Source organism: Balaenoptera musculus, chromosome 15 (assembly GCF_009873245.2).
Source record: "Balaenoptera musculus isolate JJ_BM4_2016_0621 chromosome 15, mBalMus1.pri.v3, whole genome shotgun sequence".
NCBI classification, from domain to species: domain Eukaryota; kingdom Metazoa; phylum Chordata; class Mammalia; order Artiodactyla; family Balaenopteridae; genus Balaenoptera; species Balaenoptera musculus.
Window position 1 is genome coordinate 62234841 of NC_045799.1, and position 22784 is coordinate 62257624.

A 22784-nucleotide genomic window follows, 5' to 3' on the forward strand; every position below is an offset into this window, starting at 1 on the left:
ATAGACAGACAATACAAAGCTCTGTCCCAGACTAGCAAGGTGCCGTGTCTACATTAGGAGCCTAATAGATGCTTTCTGAATGTTAGACAGTTATTCCTCTCTGGCAACTACTGGTTTATTCTTTCTTCCATCTGCTCAGTGTCTGAGTTCTGCTACATGCAAAGCTCTTGGCCAGGCACTGCTTGGGGGTGGGGCGGGGGGGATGTTAAAACCGGGGGAGGCAGTGACTGTGGGTCAGTGTGGGACATGGGGAGCCTTGTCTGAATGGCGCGGAAGGGAGCTCCCTCCTGACCGCTGTGGAGCTGCCTCTGGTTTTGCCCACGATGGATGGAAAGGGACCCTCAGGAGGGAAGGCACGAGGTAGCCCATCACCCTAGCACTGTCACTTGGCACAAACGGGCTGAGAGAGAGCTGGCCAGGGGATCAATCAGAAAATGGATCCCAGCCTGTCTCTCAAAAGCTGGGTGACTGTCACATGTCCCTTCACCTCCCCTGACTCAGCCTCCTCCTCAGTGAATGGAGGTGACAGCCACATACCTGGCCAAGTGTCTGCAAAGATACTGCTTGAGCAGAACTTAGCATATGGCAAGCAGGCTAATACCCATTATTGTTGTTGCTGCTGTAATACCCCCAGGGGGAAGCCATTAGAGTAAACCCAGCTCAGAGCTGGGAGAAGGGGGCCCAGAGGAAAGGGTGTGGGACACACCTCACGGGACGGGCAGACTCTGAGGACTGCTGCACGCTGTGCGTGGGACAAGAAGGAGGGTAAAAGCTAGGGAGGAGATACATTCGCAAAAAGAAGGACCTCAGAAGGAGGCGGCGGGGGACAGGAGGGTCCTCCCAGCCTCAGACACATGGTGTTTGCGGTGCCAACAGAACAGACTCCGTGCACAACCAGAAATCCAGAACTGGGGTGTAGACGACAAAGGCTGGGCACCCAAGAGGCAGACACAGTGGGAGAAGAGAGGATGAGTTTGGAGGGAAGAGAAGAAAGTCAAAGGCAAAGTTCTGAAGGTGCCAGCAGGACTGGGTGGCACCCGGGAGGCCTAGCCTGGACCACCTAGCATGAGATGGAGGCCTGCCTGGAGGAGGAGGAGGAAGACCGAGGCCCCCCGCAGATCGGCAGTGGCCCTCAGGGCACCAGCACACACTGGACGTGCCCCGCCAGCCTCGCTACCTGCCCAGGGCCGCCTGCAGCTCCTCCTCCTTCTTGGCCAGCTGCATCTTGAGCTCAGCGATCTGCGCCTGCAGGTCGGCTATCTGCTCGTGGAAGTCACTGGCCTCGCCCTCCAGCTTCCTCTTCAGCTTCTCCAGCTCCTGCCGGCTCTTCTCCTCCTTCTTCAGCCGCACTACAACAAAGCCAGGGCCCCTCAGGAGGTGAACACTACCAGAGAGACCCCTGGAGGACGAGCCTTTCTGCTCAGGCATTTCACATGGAGGATATTCACACTCACACATCCCCCCCACTGGCAACTGTCCCGCCGGCACCACTGTCTTGTGGAAGGAAAGTCAGTCCTGGGGACAAGCACCTTCTGGAATTAACGTGTGTGTTCACTAAGGGTGAGCAGGCAGCTAGATAGGGTTGGCCCTTTCCTGCAATAATCCTCCATTCTCAAATTTCCTGTCTGATATTCCTACTTTTAAAATGTCCACTCAAAACATCACTGGGGGACTTCCCTGGTGGCACAGTGGTTAAGAATCCGCCTGCCAATGCAGGGGATGTGGGTTCGAGCCCTGGTCCAGGAAGATCCCCCATGCCGCTGAGCAACTAAGCCCATGCGCCACAACTACTGAGCCTGCGCTCTAGAGCCCGCAAGCCACAACTACTGAAGCCCACGTGCCACAACTACTGAAGCCCACGCACCTAGAGCCCATGCTCCACAACAAGAGAAGCCACCGCAATGAGAAGCCCGCGCACCACAACGAAGAGTAGCCTCCGCTCGCCGCAACTAGAGAAAGCCCGGGTGCAGCAACAAAGACCCAACGCAGCCATAAATAAATAAATATATAATTTAAAAAAAAAATCACTGGGTAGCCGTTTTACCTTCCAGTTCTGAAATCATAGATTCATGCTTATTTTTCAGCTTGGTAAGATTCTTGGCTTTTTCTTCCTCTTCTGCAAGATTTGTTGTTAAGTCACTAATCCTCTCTTCAAGGAGTTTTCGCTCCTTTGGGGGGAAAGAAAAAGAAATATCGTTCGTTTTTTCCTTTTCTCCAGGGTCTACATTTCACTGTTAGTAATTTCCAGATAAACAGTTGAAAGGAAAGCCCACATTATAACCAAATGCAACCTAGAGTTTTCAATGGGGAAAGAGAAGTTCCTTAACAATAATAATTTCCAAAGATTGACTACTCCTCATCTCAGGCCCCTCCACCCCTCAACTTCATGTCCCAGCCAGGGGCCCCCTCTTTCCTTTCCTACCACAGGCCAGCTCCTCCCAGCCTCAGGGCTCTTGCACAGACGGGCCCATCTGCCTGGGATGTGCCTCCACCCCCTCTCCTTCTAACTGCTTCTCACTCTTCAGGTTTCCACTTAAATGTCACTTCCTCCAGGAAGCCTCCCCTGAATCCCACCCCCCATCCCCTAGTGCTCTGGTCTTATAAGATGGTGAACACCTCCTTCAGAGCCCTGATCACAATGGCAATTAACGTTTGCGTGTATGATTATCTACTTGCTGCCTCACTAGGATATAAGCCCTACGAGGACAGGGTCCTCCTCCACTGTGCGTGCCCTGCACCTGACACGGACTGGCTCGCAGTCAGTGCCCAGCTCAAAGGACTAAAGGTAGTCCGCCTCAGTGGGGCTGCTTAGTGGTTACTGACTAGGGTGACCTAGTCATCCTGGTTTGCACTGGGACGTTTCCGGCTTAGGGGATGAAAGTCCCACATCCCAGAAACCCTTCAGTCCCAGGACAGCTGGTTCCCCTATTACCAACTGCAAATGGACAGTGAGAATGTGAGAGGGGCCCCTGAATCCCAGGCACATTGCCCGCCCACCCTTGTACAACTTGGGGGTTCCATCGGTCGTGGTGTTTCTGAGACTTGCTCCGTGGCAGCCCTGGTGCTGGTGGGACCACCAGGGACCCCATCCATGGCACACCTGCATCCAGACGGCAGTCACAAGGCCGCCACGTCAATGCTGGAGGTAACTACTTGCTCAGCCTTCAATACCTTGTATCTGGCTAAAAAGGGAAGGCATCTGGAGTCCTCAGCCCTCATGAGCCTGTCATTTTAACAAAGACGCTCAACCCCACTCACTTTTGACAGTTTATTGTTCTGATCATCCATGACCAGAATATCATCCTCCAGTTTCTTGATCTTGGCCTCAGCCGTGACCTTCTCAAGTTGTAGCTTCTGCCTGGCAGCTTCCTCTTCCTCCAGCTGTTCTTCCAGGTCCTTTGTGGGGGAAGGAAAAGAATCACAGCCTTGCTTAAAACAAAGTCACTCTCCCGGAGCTCTGGGGACTCATGGATACAGAGGCTTAGCCTGATGGCCCCCTGCAGTGCTCTGCCATCTCCTTTCATCACAAAGAAAAGGTTTGGGTAAGCCACTTTTCTTTGTGGAGCCTCAGTCTCCTCATCTGTAAAATGGGGATAGTAGATACCATGGTGGTTTAAAAATATGTCCATAAATTCTTTGATACTCTTCCCTTCAAGAGGTGCAGCCTATTCTCCTCCGCTTGAGTGTCAGCTGGACTTAGTGACTTGCTTCTAACAGATAATATCAAGAGGAAGTGATGGAGTGTATAAGTCAGAGATTAGGCTATAAAAGGCTTTGCAGCTTCCTCCCTGTTCTCTCGTCATTCACTCTATCTGGGGAAAGCCAGCCGCCACGTTGTGAGGGCGCTCAAGCAGCCCTATGGAGAAGCCCACATAGTGAGGAACGGAGGCCTCCTGCCTACAGTCGTGTGAGTGAGCCACGTGCAAGTGAGTCCTCCATCCCCAGTCCAGCCTTCAGATGCTGCAGCCCAGGCTGACATCCTGACTGCAACCTTGTGTGAGGCTCTAAGCCAGAATCACTCAGCTAAGCCACTCTCAGAGTCATGACTGTGTGAGATAAATGTCTGTTATTTCCAAGCTGCTAAGTTTTGGGGTGTTTTGGTTCTGCAACAATAGCTTACTGATACAATTACCCCTCACACAGGGTCGCTATTAGGAGGAAAGGTGTTTGCACACGAAAGGCAGGGCAGTAGAACTGAGCGGGCTTCCAAGGAGACCTGTGTGGGCAGATGGCGGTTTCTCTCCGAGCCTTAGTCTCTTTCTCTGTCCAAACGGGACATACAACATCAGATGCCCCTCACAGGCCTGCCGTGAGGGTCAAGGGGTTTCGTACCCACCGAGGGCTGCCCCTGCGGTGCCTTACCAGCATCTGCTGGGCCATCTTCTTCCGTTCTGCCTGCAGCTGCTGGCCCCGGTCTTCCTCCTCCTCCAGGCGGGCCTCCATCTCATGCAGGATCTCCTCCAGCTCCTGCTTCTTGGCTGCCAGCCGGACCCGCATCTCCTCAGCCTCAGCGTACAGCTCCGTCTCTGCCTGCAGCTGCTCCTGCAGCAGGTTCTTCTCCTCGGTCAGCTGCATGCAGAGGGTGGGGAGACAGCCCGTGAGCCCCGCAGGAGCGGGCGTCCTGCGCTCCGCAGCCCCAGCCAGGCTCCCGGCCCGGTACCTGCGAGTGTTTCTGCTCCAGCTCCTTGAGCTCGCCTTCCGCCTTCTGCTGCCGCTCCTTGGTCTTCTGCAGCTCATCCTCCTTGGCCTGCATCTCCTCCTCCTGCCTCGTCACCTGCAGCAGGGGCTTCACCTGCACACAGAGGGGCAGCCCGTCACTTGCTTTCGTGGCACAAGGGAAACACTCTCGTAATAAATCAATCAGTGGTTCTCAGCAAGGGACGATTTTACCCCACTCGCAGATCCTAACGGGATATTTGGCAATTTCTGGGGACAGTTTTAGCTGTCACAACTGGGGTGGGGAACGCTACTGGCATCTAGGGGGTATAGGCCAGGGATGCTGCCCAACATTCTAGAATGCTCAGGACAGCCCCCCGACACAGAATTATCCATCCCAAAATATCAGCAGTGCCGAGATTGAAAAATCCTAAAATAGAGCAATGGGAAAAGGTGCAAAGTGAAAGGAGACAGTCTCCCCTCCCCCCATTTAGTCCCATCCTGAGAGAGAACTGCTGCCGACAAACTGATATGTTTCCCTCCAAAGAGAAAAGGAAAGAAAAATCCCCCACATCCTACCTCCCATTCTCAGCATTGTCCTACACATTAAAAAAATATACCTGAGATCACGCTGCCCAGTGTTACATGCTGCTTTTTTTTTTGGCTGTGCTGCACGGCTTGTGGGATCTTAGTTCACCCACCAGGGATTGAACCCAGGCGCCTGGCAGTGAAAGCGTGGAGTCCTAACCACTAGGCCGCCAGGGAATTCCCTACTTGCTGCTTTTATTTTACTAAAAACTATAAGATAATTATCACCCCATGCTGTCCCATCAGCTTTACAACTTGATTTTTAGATAACCATCATTTCTAATGGTTGAAAAATATCCCATTGATGGATGAGCTGCTGTGAGTCAGTCTGCCAGGGCTGGGCATTGAAACTTTGCTCTTGTAGATGAATGCCCTTCATTCCTGATTTTCTTTATTTCAGATGGTTTTCTGAGAAGAGTTTTCTAGAAGTTGGGTCAGTGGGGATGAACATTTCCAAAAGCAGCTTCCCCTCACTGCTCTTCACCAAGCTGACTCGTAACTCCTGTGTTCAAGTCCTGCCTGGCACTAGGGGAGCCCCTGTCAGACACACTGCGGCTTCCTTCCTGCGCTGACCCCAGTCTGCCATGGGCATTGGTTCCTGTGCTGACCCCATCTGCTTCCCCACTCCACTAGAATATTCATGAGGCCAGGGCATCCCTAGCGCCTTGCACGTGTCTGGTGCACAGTAGTTCCTCAATGCATACTTGCTCAGTGAAAAAGGTTTGTGCCCATTTACACACTCAAGAGCACCTAAGAGAAAGCCATGTCTGCCCCTACAGAGCAAGTCTTTGCACGATTGGCTCATGACAGCCAGCGATGCTACAAGACCAAGTTGTACCCAGAGAAACAAACAATGGATACACACAACAAGCTGGATGGAGGCATCTCCAGAGAATGATGCTTCGTGACAAAAGCCCATCTCAAAAGGTGACATACTGAAGGACCCCGTTTATATAACATCCTTGAGATGACAAAATTATAGAAATGGAGAACAGATTCGTGCTTGCTGGGGCTATGGAGGGAAGTGGGTAGGGCTCTAAAGGGGCAATAGGTGGGATCCTCACGGTGATGGAAATGCTCTGCATCTGGGTTAAGGTCATGGCTGTAACCCACGTGCCAAAGAGGGGGCCTTTCTCAGGCCCGGAGAATCGCCAAAGGGCAAGGTTTGGTTTCGAGGCCTCAGTTGCACACCTGCTGTCAATCACCTCCAGTCCCACATGGACAGCGTCCAAGTGAAGACCCAGGACTGGGAGGCGGGTGGAGGGGCGGAGGAAGGAGGCACTCACTTTGGTGAAGAGCCGCCACCACTGCCAGTTCCGCAGCTTGAGGTAGGCGGCGCAGTTCCTCTGAATCACCTTCATGGCCGTCAGCTGCTGCTGCCTCTTGGCAAAAGCCCTGGGGAGAGGGAAGGGGAGCTGTGAGAAGACCTGCTTGGCTCAACACACACCTCACTGTGTTGTCATGGCATCCCGCCCCGCAGCATCCCGAAAGCAGGACGCTTCTGTTTGGCTTGTGATTCAGTGACTTGTTCAAGGATGTCCCCCATTCTCTCCAACCCAGATTCTCCAGGAAGCTCTGAGTATCAGCAAAAGTATACCATCAGGAGGCCAGAGCCTTTCTCAGTGGATAAGGAAGACCCAAGGCTCACAAAATGCCCTGGATTCAGATCTTTGGTCCTGACAACACCTAGGAAATTGATCTATGCTACACCATTCCTAACGGGTGTCCTACACCCTCAGCTGTGCCACATCTTCCCCAAAGCTGAGTGTCTGACAAACCTATCCTTTCCTCAGATCATTTAAAATCCCAGACCTGACACAGAACCAGCACTCTTCCTACTTAAGGGCTACTGGGTTTGAGAAACCACAGAACAGTGAGCACCATCCTCTTGCCTCTGCACGGCTGCCATTGCGGCTGCCATCTTGGACGTGGGTGAATTTGAAGAATAAAATTGCCCCAGTTAGTCTGGAGGTGGGAGGGGTGGCAACAGAGAATTTAGTTATGAAAGTTAACAGTTTAGGTCTGTCCCCGGACCAAGAGCTCCCCAGATCTGGCCTTGACCATCCTGGGTCTACTTGACAATGAATCAGCTTGACACAGTCAGGGCTCTGCAGATGAGTGCATGGTCCATACCTCCTGAAGACATATGCCCTGGACAAGAGCTACTCTGCCAGCCCCTGTGTCCTGTTTGGGGTGTGAGTTTCATGGAGGAACTGCAGCCCTCACCCAGCCCCCAGGATTCCCAAAACAGAGCGGGCATCAGGCCTTCTAAGACTTTGCCTTATGAGTCCCACTTGGACATAGGGGTATAGACACAAATACCCTTTCCTCAGACACTTTATCATATTCTCACACTTCTGAAATGATAACCAGCCACTGTTCTCAACTCTTTTCATACAGTATTTCATTGACCCCCTTATTAAAAGAAGTTTATGAGGCAGGAATGATTATGCTCATTTTCCTGAGGCTCAGAGAGGTAGAGTAACCTTCCCAAGGTTCTTCAGTAAATAAGTAGGGGAGCCAGGATGAGAACCCACGTCTAACTCTTCAGAGCCCATGGTCTTAACCCCTTCCTGCCCTGCCCTTATAACTAGTGCATATATTTAAAGTGGTAGCATTTCTCCCCCCCAAGAAAAGGCTGCCATTCAATCAATGATGCATCTTAGGGCAGATGGCCTCTTAGAATCAGAAACTCAGAACATGAGGCCAGAAAGCCCCCTGAAATTTTGTATTTCTGGTCTCTGTTTGCAGGGAGGCGATAGCGCGTGGGTCTTTACTTTCTGGCCAGGTAGCCGCGACACATCGCCTGGAAAGCCATGATGACGTCGGTGATCTTTAAGTCCCGCTCCTCTTCTAGGTGGGCCAGGACGCCAGTTCGGAAGAAGATTTTGCTCTGCCCAATCCTGTACAAGTTGGGGTCGAGTTCTAGGGCTTTGATCTGCGGAAGGAAGGAGGATGAGAGTTCCCGTTCTCGGCTATGCCTCTTGGCCAGGGGTTAAGTGTGTTTAAGGAGGGTCCCACCCGGAGCGGCTGCAGGAAGTGCCACCAGAGGCTGGGAGGTCTGCAGTTGGATTTCTGGGGCGGGGCTGGGGCTGGGCTCACCATCAGAATGCAGGCCTGTTTCCCGTCCATGAAGCCTTTGGGAATGGCGTTTGCGGCCAGGATCTCATAGCTTGAGACACAGGGCAGGAGTCACCAACCGAGTGCACCTCTGTCATCCGTCTGTCCCTCCACCCAGCCTGCTCACCCCCGTCCCACCCGCCGCCCCACGCATGCCTGGCCCCGGTGGGCTCACCGTTGGCGGAACTCCTGGAAGACGATCCTGTTGGGGAATCCCTGGCGGCAGATTCGGATGCCTTCCAAGACCCCGTTGCACCGCAGCTGCTCCAGCACCAGAAAGGCGTCCAGCTTTCCGGACTGCAAAGACGCAAAGGGCAGTGAGCTGCTGGGGCCGCGGGGAGCAGCAAGCCCCAAATCTCAGGCCTGGTGACCCACTTCACCAGGCCATGGGGGATCACGGGGCACCAGGTGAGAGCTCAGCTGAGGGTTCTGGTGCCATCTCTCGTACTTGGTGGCACTCGCATCACCTGGGGCTTCCTCCTCGTCACTTCTCCCTCCCTCACTTCCTGTCCATCACCAGTTCTATGGCTCCTACCTCCCAAATATCTCCCCATCTACACACTTCTCTCCACTACCATTGTCACTGCCATCACTCACCACCATCTTCTCCTGTCCCAATGATCACAACAGCCTCATACTATCTTCCCACCCCGTCCTGACTCTCTTATCCCCTTATTTGGTTTCTAAAATGTGAATCTGATCATGACATCCCCCTGCTTTTAAAAGCCCCCGATGGCATCCTACAGAAGGAAGGCCAAGCTCTGGTCCACCCACAGGAACTCCACAATCTAGCCCCACCCACAGTTCCAGCCTCAGCTTTTCCCAATCCCTGCCTCACACCATCACACGTCAACACAAAATGACCCACCTAGCGTTTCCTTGCCCAGACCCTTCATTTCTCACCTCCACACTTTTGCTTATTCTGGTCCCTCTGCCTAGGATGCCCTTCCCATGCTGCTCTCAGCATCACCAACTTCCCGTTCTCTAAGAAGCTTTCTCTGAGCCCTGAGTCTCAAGTGGGAGCCCCGGCTCTTTGGTGTTCTCATAATTTACCAGATAACATCATGGGTATCAGCTGTCTACCTCTCCCACAAGCTCAGCAATACTGACCTCTTGGGCTGGATAATTCTCTGTGGTGGGGGACTGCCCTGCACACTGGAGGATGTTTAGCTGCATCCCTGGCTTCTATGCACTGGGTGCCAGTAACTGCCCCCTCCCCGTTAAAAATGTCTCCGGACATGGCCAAATCTCCCCTGCAGGGGAGGGAGGGCACACAATTGCCCCCAGCTAAAGAACCCCTGTCCTAGATTATAAGAAACCTGCAGGCAAGGACAATAATTTATCCAGCACCGTATCCCCAGCTCCTGGCACAAGTGGAGCTCAGTAATTATCCGCTGGAATAATGGACGAATGAGTGATCTGATACCCCGTGCAGCCACTCCAGGGCTCAAAGTCCCCGGGAGCATTCTCCTTTCCTCCCTTGCCTTCTTTTGCCTCCAGGCTGGGAAATGAGCACCTCCCACCCATGTCAGATGGAGCCCTCGGGGTGGTGGGGTGGTGGTCAGGCTTTCCTCCAGCCCTTGTACCCCGGTCTGCCTTCCCTTTCCCCGCAGACCCTGATGATGTCCCGGGGGGACTTTCTGACCCCCCAAGAGCTGGGTGGTGGCCTCACCCTCTTCTCATGGTTGGGGATGATGCAGCGCACGAAGTTGGGGGTGGTGTTCCGCAGCGTGGTCATCAGCTTCCCCAGCTGCTCCTTGTACAGCTGCCCCACGGTGCGGAACATGCCCTTCTTGGTCTTGGAGGAGCTGGGCAGCGAGCTCTCCGTCATCTTGGCCATCTGGTCCAGGCCCACGATGCGGTCCACTGTGGGCACATGAAGGGTGATGTCGGCCCACCCAGGGAACCTGAATCTCCACAGCAGGCCAGGGGACCAGCCTGGAGGGTTGAGACCGCAGGTCCCCTGTTCCCTTGTGGGCACCATTCCCCATTCTTTCCTCTGCCAGCCAACACCTTCCCTCTAGAGGCAGGTAAATGGAGGCATAGGGGGCTTTGCTTTCCAAGTACTATATTATCTATTTCTGAGACCCTGAGAGCTCCTGAGTGACAGAAAGAACAAATTCTCTGACATTGTCACAGAGACGTGGGAGTAAATCCTGCTTTTGCCACTGCCTTGGCCTAGCGTCATTTTGTGCCTCAGTTTCTCCTATGAAATGGAGTTGATGACAGCGTCTACCTCCTAGGGCAGGAATAAGCGAATAAGGCATGCGAAGCGCTTACTTCCCTGCCTGCCTTCAATCCTTCATCCACCAACAAATATCTATTGAGAGCCTACTGTGTGTCAGGCCCTGGGCATACAGACGTGAACAAAACACAGACCCTGTGTCCCCCTGACCGCAGCTCATATTCTATGGATGTTCTAATGGAAGGAGAAGACAGTGATCACACATGTAGGTATATAATATTTTGGGTGGTGAAGGTGTGCTTAGAAAGATAAAGCACAGTTAAGGTAGGTTGGGAGTGATGGGGGTGATCTCTTAGCGTGATGGGGGTGTCTCTCTGATAAACTGATATTTTTGAGTAGAGACCAGAAAGAAGTAGTCAGGTAGATATCAAGAGAAGGAATATTCTGGGTAGAAGGCATAGCAAACACTCCAACATAGGAATCTGGCACTTTGATAAGTGCTCAACAAAGCAACAAAGAGTGGGTGGTGGTATTATTATTATTATTACTATTATCACCACCAAGACTCTTTTTCTTTCAGAATGGAATGAGAGACTCCTACTGGCCCAGCGAGTGCTGCACATACCAAGCCCAATCCTGGCATTGCTATAAATTTCCCTCAAAGCACAGCTTTTGCTGTATCCCACAAATTTTAATATGTAGTGTTTTCACTTTCATTTGGTTCATCATATTTTAAAATTTCCCTTGAGAAAATTAACACACGACAACACACTTCTAAATAACACATGGGTCAAAGAAATTTGTTCTTTGACCCATTATGTTATTTAGAAGTGTGTTGTTTAACCTCCACATACTTTCAGATTTTTCAGTTACCTTTCTGTTATTTCTAGTTTAATTCCACTGTGGTCTAAGAGCAGACATTGTATGATTTCTATTCTTTTCAATTTGTTAAGGTGTGTTTTAGGGTCCAGAGTGTGGTCCATCTTGGTGAATGTTCCACATGAGCTTGAGAACATGTGTTCTGCTGTTGGACAACACAGACTACAGGTATAGTCAGTTGTATCCAGTTGGTTGATGGTGGTGTGGAGTTCAACCCCACTGGCATTAGACCCCGCCATTTCTGCTCCTTGCGCTCAATTAGGCTCCATGTAATAATGTCTTTGTCTGCCTCTCCCACAAGACTGTGGCTCCTTGAAGGAAGGACTTGCTGAGTTCATCATGAGTCCTAGGTGTGAGGTATGACCCAGGTTGAGATGCTGTTACCCCATCCCAGGGCCTTGGCACCCAGTAAATGTTGGCAGAACTGAACCCCATGCCTAAAGCAAGGGCAGCCAGTCCTGTAGGCCCTAGGCCCACAGGCTCTGTGTCAAGAGTGAAATCTGCTGTGGGCACCGAGGTCCAGGAACAAAAGCAGTAAAGCCCACCACCCCTAATAGTCATTGCAGCAGCCGATATGTACTAAGTCCCTACTATGGGCCCAGCAGGTGCTAAGTACTTCAGCTGGATTATCTATCCTCTAATTCTTAAAGGGAACCAAAGTGTGGTCCCCAAATCAGCAGCATCAGCACCACCCAGGAACTTATTAGAAATACAAATTCTCAGGCCCCATCCCGGTGAGGAGGCCCAGTGATCATCTGAGTTTTAACAAGCCTTCCAGGAGATCCTGATCCATGGTCAAACTTGGCCCCACTGATCTAATTTCACCCTCACAATAATCTTAGGGGAGGTAGGGGATTATTATTATTTTTCTGGTATTAGCAATGAGGACAGGGAAGCTTAAGGAAGTCAAGTGACTTGTCCAAGGTCACACAGCTGGTACATGGCAGAGAATAGAATTCAGTTAAGTCTTTCTGACTCCAGAAGGAGGCCCTCTGACCCAACATGCCTTCTAGGATATTTCCTCCATCAGTGCCTGAGCCCTGACTCAGGACCTTCTCCCTGGGGTCCAGGCGTGGGGTTGAGGGGCTCAGGAATTTGTTGAATGTGTCAATCAGACATCATTAGCACCTGCCAACACTGCCCTCTCCCCCACTGCACACAGGCCTGCCCCTCCTGGGAACAGGTGTGGGAATCAGGGGCAGCTGGAAGGGGCTGGAGGGAGTTCAGTCCTCCTGCTCCAGCCGGCAGGGCCTTACCGTCCTTCCACAGGTCGGCCACAAACTTGTCCGAGGAGGCATTGAGGAGGGAAGTCACATTGTCGTTCAGCGGGTCCATATTCTTGGTCAGCCAGGCGTTTGCATTGTAGTCCACCTGCCAAGGACCACCCCACCGGTCAGGTGCTCCTGCTTCAGTTATGAACTAAGGGCAGGGCTCCAGTCCTGTTTCCCTCCCGGATCTTCCGAGGTCAGAGAGGAAACATTAGTGGTTGCCATGATGGGAATCCACAAACCTCAATGAAGAGACCAATAGGTCAGAACTTTAAAGGGCTCTGCGCACAGTAGGGCATCAGCCATGGTAGCCTTTGCTAGGAAGGCCTCGTCTCTATCCTTGCCTTCTCCTAGTAAGCCTCCTCTGGCAGCCTCCCTTTTCCAGAGCCCAGCACGATGCCTGTGATTTCCGAAAGGTGTGGAGCTTCGCTGGTGGTGAATACCCTCCCCTCACACCCAAAGTTCCCCTCTCATCCAGCGAAGGCTTGACAACAATCTGGTTTTTAAATTAAATTTGGGGACCTCTTTTTAATTTTATTATTTTGACTATGAAATGAAGGAACTGATAAAATAGCTCTGGCGGGCTATTACAGGATGTGGGTTGTTAACAGTGATGGCCAGGCATGATCTTAACTGTGTGCCAATAAAACTTTATTTACAAAAATAGGCTGTGGGCTGGGTTTGGCACCTGGGCTGTAGTTCGCCAATCCCTGGTTTAGGGCATTGCTTGTTCCCATGATGCAGTGAAGATACTGGGGAGTCAATAAAAAACTCTTAAGTTTCTGCAAGTCAGACTGAGCTATGCCTTTTCTACATTATCCAGGACCCTCAGGAGCCATAGGGGAAGGTCCTGTACATTAAGAGCTATGACATGATGATGACAATGATGACGGAGGTGGAGGAGGAGGAAGGAGGAAGAAGGAAGAAGAAGAAGACAGCCATCGCAGATTTCCCTGGGTGGCACAGGCTGGCAATGGCAAACCCAAGGCCATGATAAAGGAGATTCCTGTTGGACTCAAAAGTGGGTTTATTGGTCACCCCATTGGTCACCCAGGAAGTTGGCCCTTCCTGTTGGGCTTAACTTGTAGCAGGAAGGATCTAGAGTCTATACAAGAAAGAATTGCCTGGCCACCAAGGTTGGAGTATATTGGAGAGGCTAATATAATAGCTGTATACAATAGCCTCTCTAATATATTATATATCTCATATATGTATATAATATACAACATATATATTAGCCTCTCTACTATATTGTATATTCTATATCTCTAATATACATGTATTATATATACCTTAGCCTTCTATTATATGTTATATCTCTATATCTTGTCCCTGACTGATGCTTAGACAAGTCATGTATAAGACTTGGTTGGGATCTGATTTAGACCAGATGTCTTTGTGTTCTGCCATTCGCAAGTTGCTCCTACTCTGAGCATCCTGCCTGGGTCCCCTGGGACAGAGAGACGCCTGGGACATTCAGCTGGTACCTTCCCGGCATAGTGGATGATAGAGAATTCAGTTTTGTCCTTGAGTTGCTTGGGCTTCTGAAACTTGGGGTGGCTGCCCTGCTCCGAGCACAGCTTCTCCACAAAGGACTTGTCTGTGGCTTTGGGGAACCAGCACTCCTCGTCCAGCAGGGCCAGCACACCTGGAGGGTTGTTCTGTGGAAGACAAGCAGGGCAGACCATAGCAAGGGTGCCCAAGCCTCAGGCTTGCCAGGAAGAGCTGGTCACCCAAACACATGCATAGGCTCCATTACTGTATCTACCTACATATAAAGGTGGATTTATGCCCTCCACCCCCGCTCCCCCAATCTATCCTCAAAGAATTATGTGCCCAATGGACCAGCACTAGGGATGGAAGGGCCAGCCCCAACAGAACATGTTTGCTGCTGCCCCCTCGTGGGCAGTACACACACAACATCACAAAGATTTCTAGCAAAGGAATGCATTCCTTTACATATAAATTCACCTAAGGGTTCCTTTGAGTAAAGTGCTTCTCTGTGGCTGAGACACTTTAAACTAAGGTGTCAGGAGCACCGCCAAATCTGCACATGCCATTTGCTCTGCTGGAATGGTCTTCACTTTTTGGACTCAGATCAGAGAAACCTTTCCTGACTACTCTGTCCAAAGCAGGCATTCCTAAACCACTCTCCACATTGACCTTATCAGGGGTTTTAGTTGCTTCTTTTGTTTGGTTTCATTATCTGCTCTTCCAGGAGGGCAGGGACTGTGTCCATCTCATTCATTGTTACATCCCCAGCCCCTAAAGAGAGGGCCCAGCACATAGTAGGTGCTCAGTAAATGGTCATTCAATAATTATTTCTTTTTTTTTTTTTTTTTTTTTTTTTTTAAATTTTTTTTTTTATTTATTTTATTTTAATTTATGGGTGTGTTGGGTCTTCATTTCTGTGCGAGGGCTTTCTCCAGTTGCGGCAAGTGGGGGCCACTCTTCATCGCGGTGCGCGGGCCTCTCACTATCGCGGCCCCTCCCATTGCAGAGCACAGGCTCCAGACGCGCAGGCTCAGCAATTGTGGCTCACGGGCTTAGTCGCTCCGCGGCATGTGGGATCTTCCCAGACCAGGGCTCGAACCCGTGTCCCCTGCACTGGCAGGCAGATTCTCAACCACTGCGCCACCAGGGAAGCCCTAATAATTATTTCTTGTGTACCTACTATGTGCATGGTTCTAGGAGTTTGGGATGGGTCAGTGAAAAAACCCAAGATTCTTGCCTTTGGGAATGAACGACTGGGAGAGATGGGAAGGGGAGGGATGGGCGTGGTGGGGAGGAGAGGAGAGGGGAGGAATAAAAAAAGAAATACCTTTGATATGAAAATGTGGGTTAAGGGACAATGTGACTTAGTTCACAAAGATTCAGTTTACAGGCTTTCGGGACTCAGCGATGGGGGAAGCCGTACCCCATGGAGAGAGTGCAGGGTCTGCGTGCCGGCTGCGTGCGAGTGTGATGTGGGGCCTTACCGGCCGCTCGATGAGCTCGATGCATGGCTGCAGGTCCAGCCCAAAGTCGATGAAGTTCCATTCGATGCCCTCACGCTGGTACTCCTCTTGCTCCAGGATGAACATGGTGTGGTTGAAGAGCTGCTGCAGCTTCTCGTTGGTGTAGTTGATGCACAGCTGCTCGAACGAGTTCACCTGAGCACATGACACCAGGGGAGGCCCCGTGAGCATCACGGTACAAGTCAGAGGACTTGGGGCCCCGGAGAAGCTCCGTGCTGGAGAAAGCCCCAGGCCAGACACACTTTCCACAAGGCTGCTGTGCCATTTCAGCACCCAGAGAGGTCTCAGGCCCCAGTGAAGGCTGCCCAGGGTTCATGAGGGCTGGCAAAAGTTACTTATTCTCATGTCACATGGTTTTAAGGACACACATGGTTTTAAGGATCTTATCTCCATCTGCCCAATGATTTATGGATAGAATAACCGTGTAAGGTATTTCATCACCCCATTTTGCAGATGTGGAAACTGAGGTTCAGAGAGGGAGTAATTCCACAGTAGATATGTTTTGGAATATCTGTCAATCTCAACATCTTCCCTTTCACTGAGAACTTCCCTCCAACCCATGGGAGTGGGATCCAGGAGCCATGTTACATTCCATGAAGTACTGAAAGACCCGAAATACTGTGCTTGGCTCTGAGGTGACATGTGGCCCAACTCAGGTAGGAGTCAATGAGACTCAATTCCAAGATTTTGGGTGGAACTGTTGGCAAGAATTGGAACTGGTTGGAACTGAGAGGCAGTCTGGAGCGATGGCAGCCATCTTGCCACCATGAGGGGAGAGCCTGCTTGAGAATAGAGCCAAGGTGGAGGACGGTGGAGAGGGGGAGATGGCAGGAGTTCAGGTCCTGCCTGTTGGATCCAGCTGTACCTCTGGCTTCAGTTTCAGAAACCAATACATTCCCCATTGGATTTCTGTCTCTTACACCCTCAAGGATTTAACCTTAACTAGACAGTCTCCCACCCTATAGTAGCCACCTGCCTTTCTCCAAAATAGTGATTTCTCCAAGTGGAAGCTTATTTCCAGAGAACCGAGACTATGTCTGTTGTGAGCCTGCGAAGCTGTACCTCAAAGATCTCAAATCCGGCGATGTCCAGGATCCCCAGGAACGAAGCCCCTTGCCGGTGAGTCTTGTCCAGGGCTTTGTTCACGCGGGTGAGTATCCAGCGGAAAAGGCGCTCATAAGTGGCCTTGGCCAGAGCCTCTACTGCAAAGTCTGCCTGCAGGGGGGCGAGAGGACATGGTTACTCCCAATGGGCTGTGTTTTCACATGAGCCTGGCTGGTGGCCCTGGATTTTTATTTTCCCTCTGCCTATAATCAGTCCTTAAAAAATAAACAAAGAAAAGGAAACTATACCATCTCTACAACCAGCAATGAGGGATGGAGTGGTCAGACCTAGGAATGGCAATGTGAATAATAATCACTTCCTGTCAGAGGGACCTGGAACAAAGTGGAGTCTGCACCATCCCAGTGATCATTTAGAGGCCGTCAGTCCTGCCTCTAGAAAGGGTATACAGTCATTTCCAAAAATTAGTTCAGACCTCGTACCTTCAATTAAGAGCTCAAGGGCTTCCCTGGTGGCGCAGTGGTTGAGAATCTGCCTGCCAATGCAGGGGACACGGGTTCGAGCCCTGGTCTGGGAAGATCCCACATGCCGCGGAGCAACTGGGCCCGTGAGCCACAATTACTGAGTCTGCGCGTCTGGAGCCTGTGCTCCACAACAAGAGAGGCCACGATAGTGAGAGGCCCGCGCACCGCGATGAAGAGTAGCCCCCGCTTGCCGCAACTAGAGAAAGCCCTCGCACAGAAACAAAGACCCAACACAGTCATAAATAAATAAATTAAAAAAAAATAAAAATAAAAAACTTTTAATAAAAAAAAAAAAAAAAAAGAGCTCAAGATGAGGTCAGGAGTGAGGAACTCCGCTGTTCTTATGCAGTCAGTGTTGTATCTTCAAAACCTGTCATAGGACTTTGATTATTCTAGTATTGGATAGATGAGGGATACAAAGATGGATGGGTGGATGGATGGATGTGAAACCAAGTCCCGCTAAAACCGAGTTCCTCTGCCGAGTTTATGATTAATCTCTCTATCCAAAATTTTATTCCCTTTCTCGTACTGTACCTGTTCCACTCAGGATTGGAGTGGGGATGGGGGCCAAAACTGAACAGAACCCTGCGGGACCTTGACAGGTACAAAAGCCCCTCCATGTCCCCTGTTTCTTGTTTGTAGAAAAAGGGCTCCTAAGCCTTCCCTGATTCCCAAAGAGCAGATTCAAGGAGTTACTAATTAGGGAAGTGAGGGAATGCAGAAACAAAGGAAAGCAGTCAAGAAACAATAGTGCAGGGATAAAACAGAGTCCTAGTTCCTCCTCAAGGGATACACATAACAATGTGAATCTGACACAGTCTTTGAGTTGTTCTGCAGGAACTAAGACCCCCCCCCCACCCAGGTGGAGGATGGTGACTACATACACAAGTGCATAGACCCCAGACTGGTTGGAAGCAGAAGGTCAATGATTAAGATTCCTGGAACACCACCCTGTTACCTCACCACCAACCAATCTGAAGAAAGTCACGCCCCCTACAACCCTGACCCCAAATGTTGCCTTTAAAAGCCCTTCCCTGACAGCCACCAGGGAGTTCAGGTCTTCTGAGCATGAGCCGCCCGTTCTCCTCACTGGGCACCTGCAATAAACCCTGTACTTTCCTTCACCACAACTCAGTGTCAGCAAATTGGCTTTGCTGTGTGGCTGGTGAGTGGACCCAAGTTTGGTTAGGTAACAGATGCATGGATGGATGGACAGATGGATGGATGGATGGGTCGATGGGTGGATGGATGGATGGGTGGATGGATGGATGGATGGATGGCTAGAGGGGTGGATGGATGGGTGGATGGATGGAAGATTCTGCAGGAATAAATGACAAGTGCAGGAATAAATGGCAAATGCATCATTTACCTGTTCTTTTGTCTGAGCTTTCTGTACCACATCCCGCCCGACTTTGATACGTGGGGTCAGGATGGATCTGGTGAAATCTGTCACATTAATTCCCATGAGGTGGCAAACTTTCTGAGCAGCTGGATGGAGAAAAGAAGCATATTAAGTGTATCACAAAAGTGCAGGCTTGGAAAAGAAGGCACATAACATGGGATATTTGTGACCTGTGAATACATTGGTTTTTCCTTGGTGAGATGGAACATGATAGTGAACATAGCATGAAAGGGTCCTAAAAACTGCTGTCATTAGTGACCTCACCCCCAGTGTTTAGCTAAAAGAGGCAGTGATGGGCTGGGATGGAGGTGGGCCCCAACTGGGGTCTTAGGGTCAGAACTAGGTTCAAATCCTTGCTCCTTTCCCACTTCCTAGCCCTGTGATTTTGGAAAAGCTACGTAGCTTCCCAGACTCTTGCTTACAAAAAGGGTCAGCTATTTGGTACCTTGTTGGGTTGTCAATGGGATTAAATGAGGTAGGTATGAACCTGACATATAGTTAAATTCAATAAGCATTCGTTCCACCATTCCAAGATATATGTTGCAACGTATGTAGTGGAAAAAATATTGGAAACAACTTAAATGTCTATTCATAAGGGAGCAAACAAATATATCACAGTATTTTTATAAGATGGAATACCAAATAGCAGTTAAAGCAATGACCTGGCCTTTTCTTTCTCTCTAGACCAGTGGTTCTCAGCTGGGGATGATTTTGCTCCCACGGGACATTGGCAATGTCTGGAGACATTTTTGGTTGTCACACTAGGGGATGCTACTGTTAGGAAACCCTGATCTAGACAGTTGTGTGTACAGAGTAAAAAAAAAAAAAAAAAAAAAAGTTGCAGAATGATGCCTACGGAGTGATATCATTCGTGTGAATTAAAAACACACTCACAAAGCAACACTGTATACTGTTCAGATACATGTGTGTGAAATTATAAACATAAGACCAGAAGGGTATGTGGTACAGTACAATTGTGGTTGCCAGGAGGTTCAGGGACTCAGTTGGGAGAATAAGAGATGTCAGTCTTCTCTATACTGTGTTTTGCTTCATTCTAAAGACAAAGATGTATTTGAAAATATTCACAAATGTCAATTCTGAATGGTGAACATGTGGGTTCTTGCTGTATTCATGTAGTTCTGCATAAAAACTTGTTCTCCAAAAAAAAAAAAAATCCATTAGCTGCTTCCTTAACGTGAAGACTAGTGATACACGATAGTTTGGATGTGTGAGGTGGACGATAAATAGTGTAGTTTTAGGATTTTTTACCATCTCTTTTCAAGGGTGCTCTTTTGGTTTCTCTTTCCCTGAGGGTCTCTCCTCAGAGCAAGGATTCCTTTAATCTGCTATATCTGGGAGTGTAACACATAAGAAACAACTGGCAGCCAAACTGGGAGCTTGGAAAAGCACCCCAATATACAGCCTGAGACGGCGATGTTGAGGCCACAGGTGAGCAAGTTGGGAACCTAAGTCATCCTTTTGCATCAGCCGCCAACAAGCATGGTGGTAGCCAGGCCATCTTTTCAAAACAGGAAACACTGCTTATTTGCAGGTAGGGCTGTCAAGATTTAGGAAAAATATAGAGGACGCCCAGTGAAACTTGAATTTCAGATAAACAATGAACATTTTTTAGTATAATTATGTCCCCAATATTGCCTGGAACGTACTTACTATCAAAAATGCTTATCTGAAATTCAAATTTCACTGGGCATCCTTTATTTTATCCGACAATCCCATCTGCAGGGAAACGTGAGGTCTGTCTCCCCAACAAGACCGTATATGCCATGAGAAATGGGGTGGTCCCTGTCTCATTTCCTGCTGTATCCCAGTGCCCGGCATATAGCAGGTGCTCAAAAATATTTGTTTAATAAAACAAATGAGTATGGGGTTTTTAGAAGAGGCACTCCCTAAGGATCCTGTCTGATCTAAAACTTAGTTTTTCCCCCCACTCTCTGACTCAAGAACTTTCCACGTAGGATCTTAAGCAGTGAAAAGTTTGAAAAAAGAGAGAATTAAGTGATAATAATCTAGTCTAGTTCTTGTTAATGCCCCAGATAACCTCATTCAGAAAAATAAGCAAAGACAATGTGACCTTCCCTCCCATCACCAAAGTCATCAGTTATTATGAAAAAGCAACAAGCACCTGTGTTATCTGGCATGGACGCCTGGTCTGTGTTTCTTTCCTTCTTGAAGACAATATTCCCAAGTTGCAGGACGGATGACACCACCTTCAATATGGCTGAAGTGAGGAGAGAAGAACAGATAAGACACAAGTGCCAATACCAAGGTTTGGAGTCTAAAGGTCACTGAGGACCCAGAGCCGGCCTACATCTTTCCCCTAAAAAGACTCAGTTCTGAGCTTTTAGGAGAAAGCCAAAGCACCCCAATTCCCTGCTAAGAGGGGAGAAAACCTGGCTGGGAGGAGCAGAATATTTTTGGATGGTTGCTAAAAACCTTGCGCTACAGTGGAATACTATGCAGCAGGGGATGGCAATCTATAGCCAATGGACCAAATCCGGCCCAATGCCTGCCATTGTAAATAAAGTTTTATTGGAACCCAGCCACACTCATTCACTTACATATTGTCTATAGAGGTTTGCATGCTTAATGGCAGAGTTCAACAGTTGCCATGGAGATCGTATGGCCCACCAAGGCTAAAATATTTACTCTCTGGCCCTTTACAGAAAATGTTTGTCAACCCCTTCTATACAGTAAGGAGACTGAATGATTTATGACTACAAACAACAAAATTGCTGTATATCTCACAAATACTAATGCTGAACAAAGGACTCCAAATGCAAACAAGAACATACCATATAAGCCCCATTTACAGAACGTTCAAGAACGGGCAAAACTATGCTGTTAGAAGTCAGGGTGGTGGTCATCCTTGACTGGGGGAAGCTACTAGAAGGAACAAGATGGAGCTTCATGGGGTCTGGTGGTATTCATGTTCTCTTAGTTATAACAGGTACTAGTTACACAGGTGTGTTCAGACACATGGGAAGGGATGGAAGATGGATGGATGGAAGATGAATTGACGGATGGATGAAAGGAAGGAAAACGGATGATAGATGGATCAATGAAGGGATAGATAATAGATGGATGGATCAATCAATGGATTGATGAATAGATAGATGGAGGAAGATGGATAGATGGATGGATGGATGGATGGTTGGTTGGTTGGATAGAGGGAGGATTGATTAATGCAAATGCGTGGCTTTAGATTAACTCAGGTGCAACTCACCCAGGATTTCCAAGAAGAAATCACTGTGTTCCAAGAACAAAACCTAGAGATTCCAGCCTCCTCTTGTTCCTTAGGCCAAACGAGCAGTGACAACCTTTTACAACAGCTGTCCTCACACCTGGCCCAGCTCAGGAGGAGAAAGGCCTAGATCAGCCACCCATATGCTCCCATTCGCCACTGCAAAAATCTACACCCAAAAGATGAACAAAGCTTCTGTTGATAGGGCACAGCTGAGGCAGTTTCTTTAATACCATCTATGGAAGGGGTTTAGTAAACTGTCAAGACCAATACTCACAGTTCTTAAACTGCAAATCTAAATTAGGATTGCTGGAACGTCTGCAGAGCCTGGGTAAGCAGTGAACCTCGGCACTCAACCTGGGCACTAGTGAAATTTTGGCCCAGATAATTTGTTGTGGGGATATCCTATGCATCGTTATAGGCTATTTAGCACATCCCTGGTCTCTAACCACTAGATGTCAGTAGTGCTACCCTCTCCCAAGTTGTGACAACCAAAAATGTCTCCAGACATTGCCAAGTATCCCGGGGGGACTGACTCTCGCCTAACTGAGAACCACTGGTCTAAACGAACAAAGCAGATTGATGGGGACTGTGGGGACTCAGGGGGGCCACAACCCTGCATGAAAGGGGAGAGTTGCTACTCCAATCATGGCCATGGGGGAGGCAAGCCCAGAGCTGCCAGGCTTCTGATTTTTCCAAAGATGCTGGAAACCCAGATTTTTATGTGAAATCTACCCAGGTTTAAAATTAACAACTTTCATGGCTGTGGAGGCCAGTCTCTCTTGAGGGCTCAGGCACTGCTGGTTTGCACTTTCTGGTAT

General features: G+C 49.5%; 1 protein-coding gene across 5 annotated transcripts in view; it reads right to left on the reverse strand.

Annotated features, from left to right (window-relative positions):
* MYH11 (myosin heavy chain 11) overlaps positions 1-22784 on the reverse strand; it is a 140670-nt gene that overhangs the window by 21736 nt on the left and 96150 nt on the right. For all 5 annotated transcript variants that reach the window (XM_036824594.1, XM_036824593.1, XM_036824592.1 and 2 more), the window contains 16 exons: positions 20845-20940; positions 18669-18787; positions 16776-16928; positions 15675-15848; positions 14184-14357; positions 12685-12799; positions 10037-10230; positions 8540-8661; positions 8347-8416; positions 8022-8182; positions 6531-6639; positions 4661-4792; positions 4363-4569; positions 3259-3396; positions 2045-2168; positions 1178-1349 (listed from right to left, as the gene is read on the reverse strand). In XM_036824594.1, coding sequence (XP_036680489.1) covers positions 1178-1349; positions 2045-2168; positions 3259-3396; positions 4363-4569; positions 4661-4792; positions 6531-6639; positions 8022-8182; positions 8347-8416; positions 8540-8661; positions 10037-10230; positions 12685-12799; positions 14184-14357; positions 15675-15848; positions 16776-16928; positions 18669-18787; positions 20845-20940 — 2260 coding nt within the window. The remainder of the gene's footprint in view (positions 1-1177; positions 1350-2044; positions 2169-3258; positions 3397-4362; positions 4570-4660; positions 4793-6530; positions 6640-8021; positions 8183-8346; positions 8417-8539; positions 8662-10036; positions 10231-12684; positions 12800-14183; positions 14358-15674; positions 15849-16775; positions 16929-18668; positions 18788-20844; positions 20941-22784) is intronic.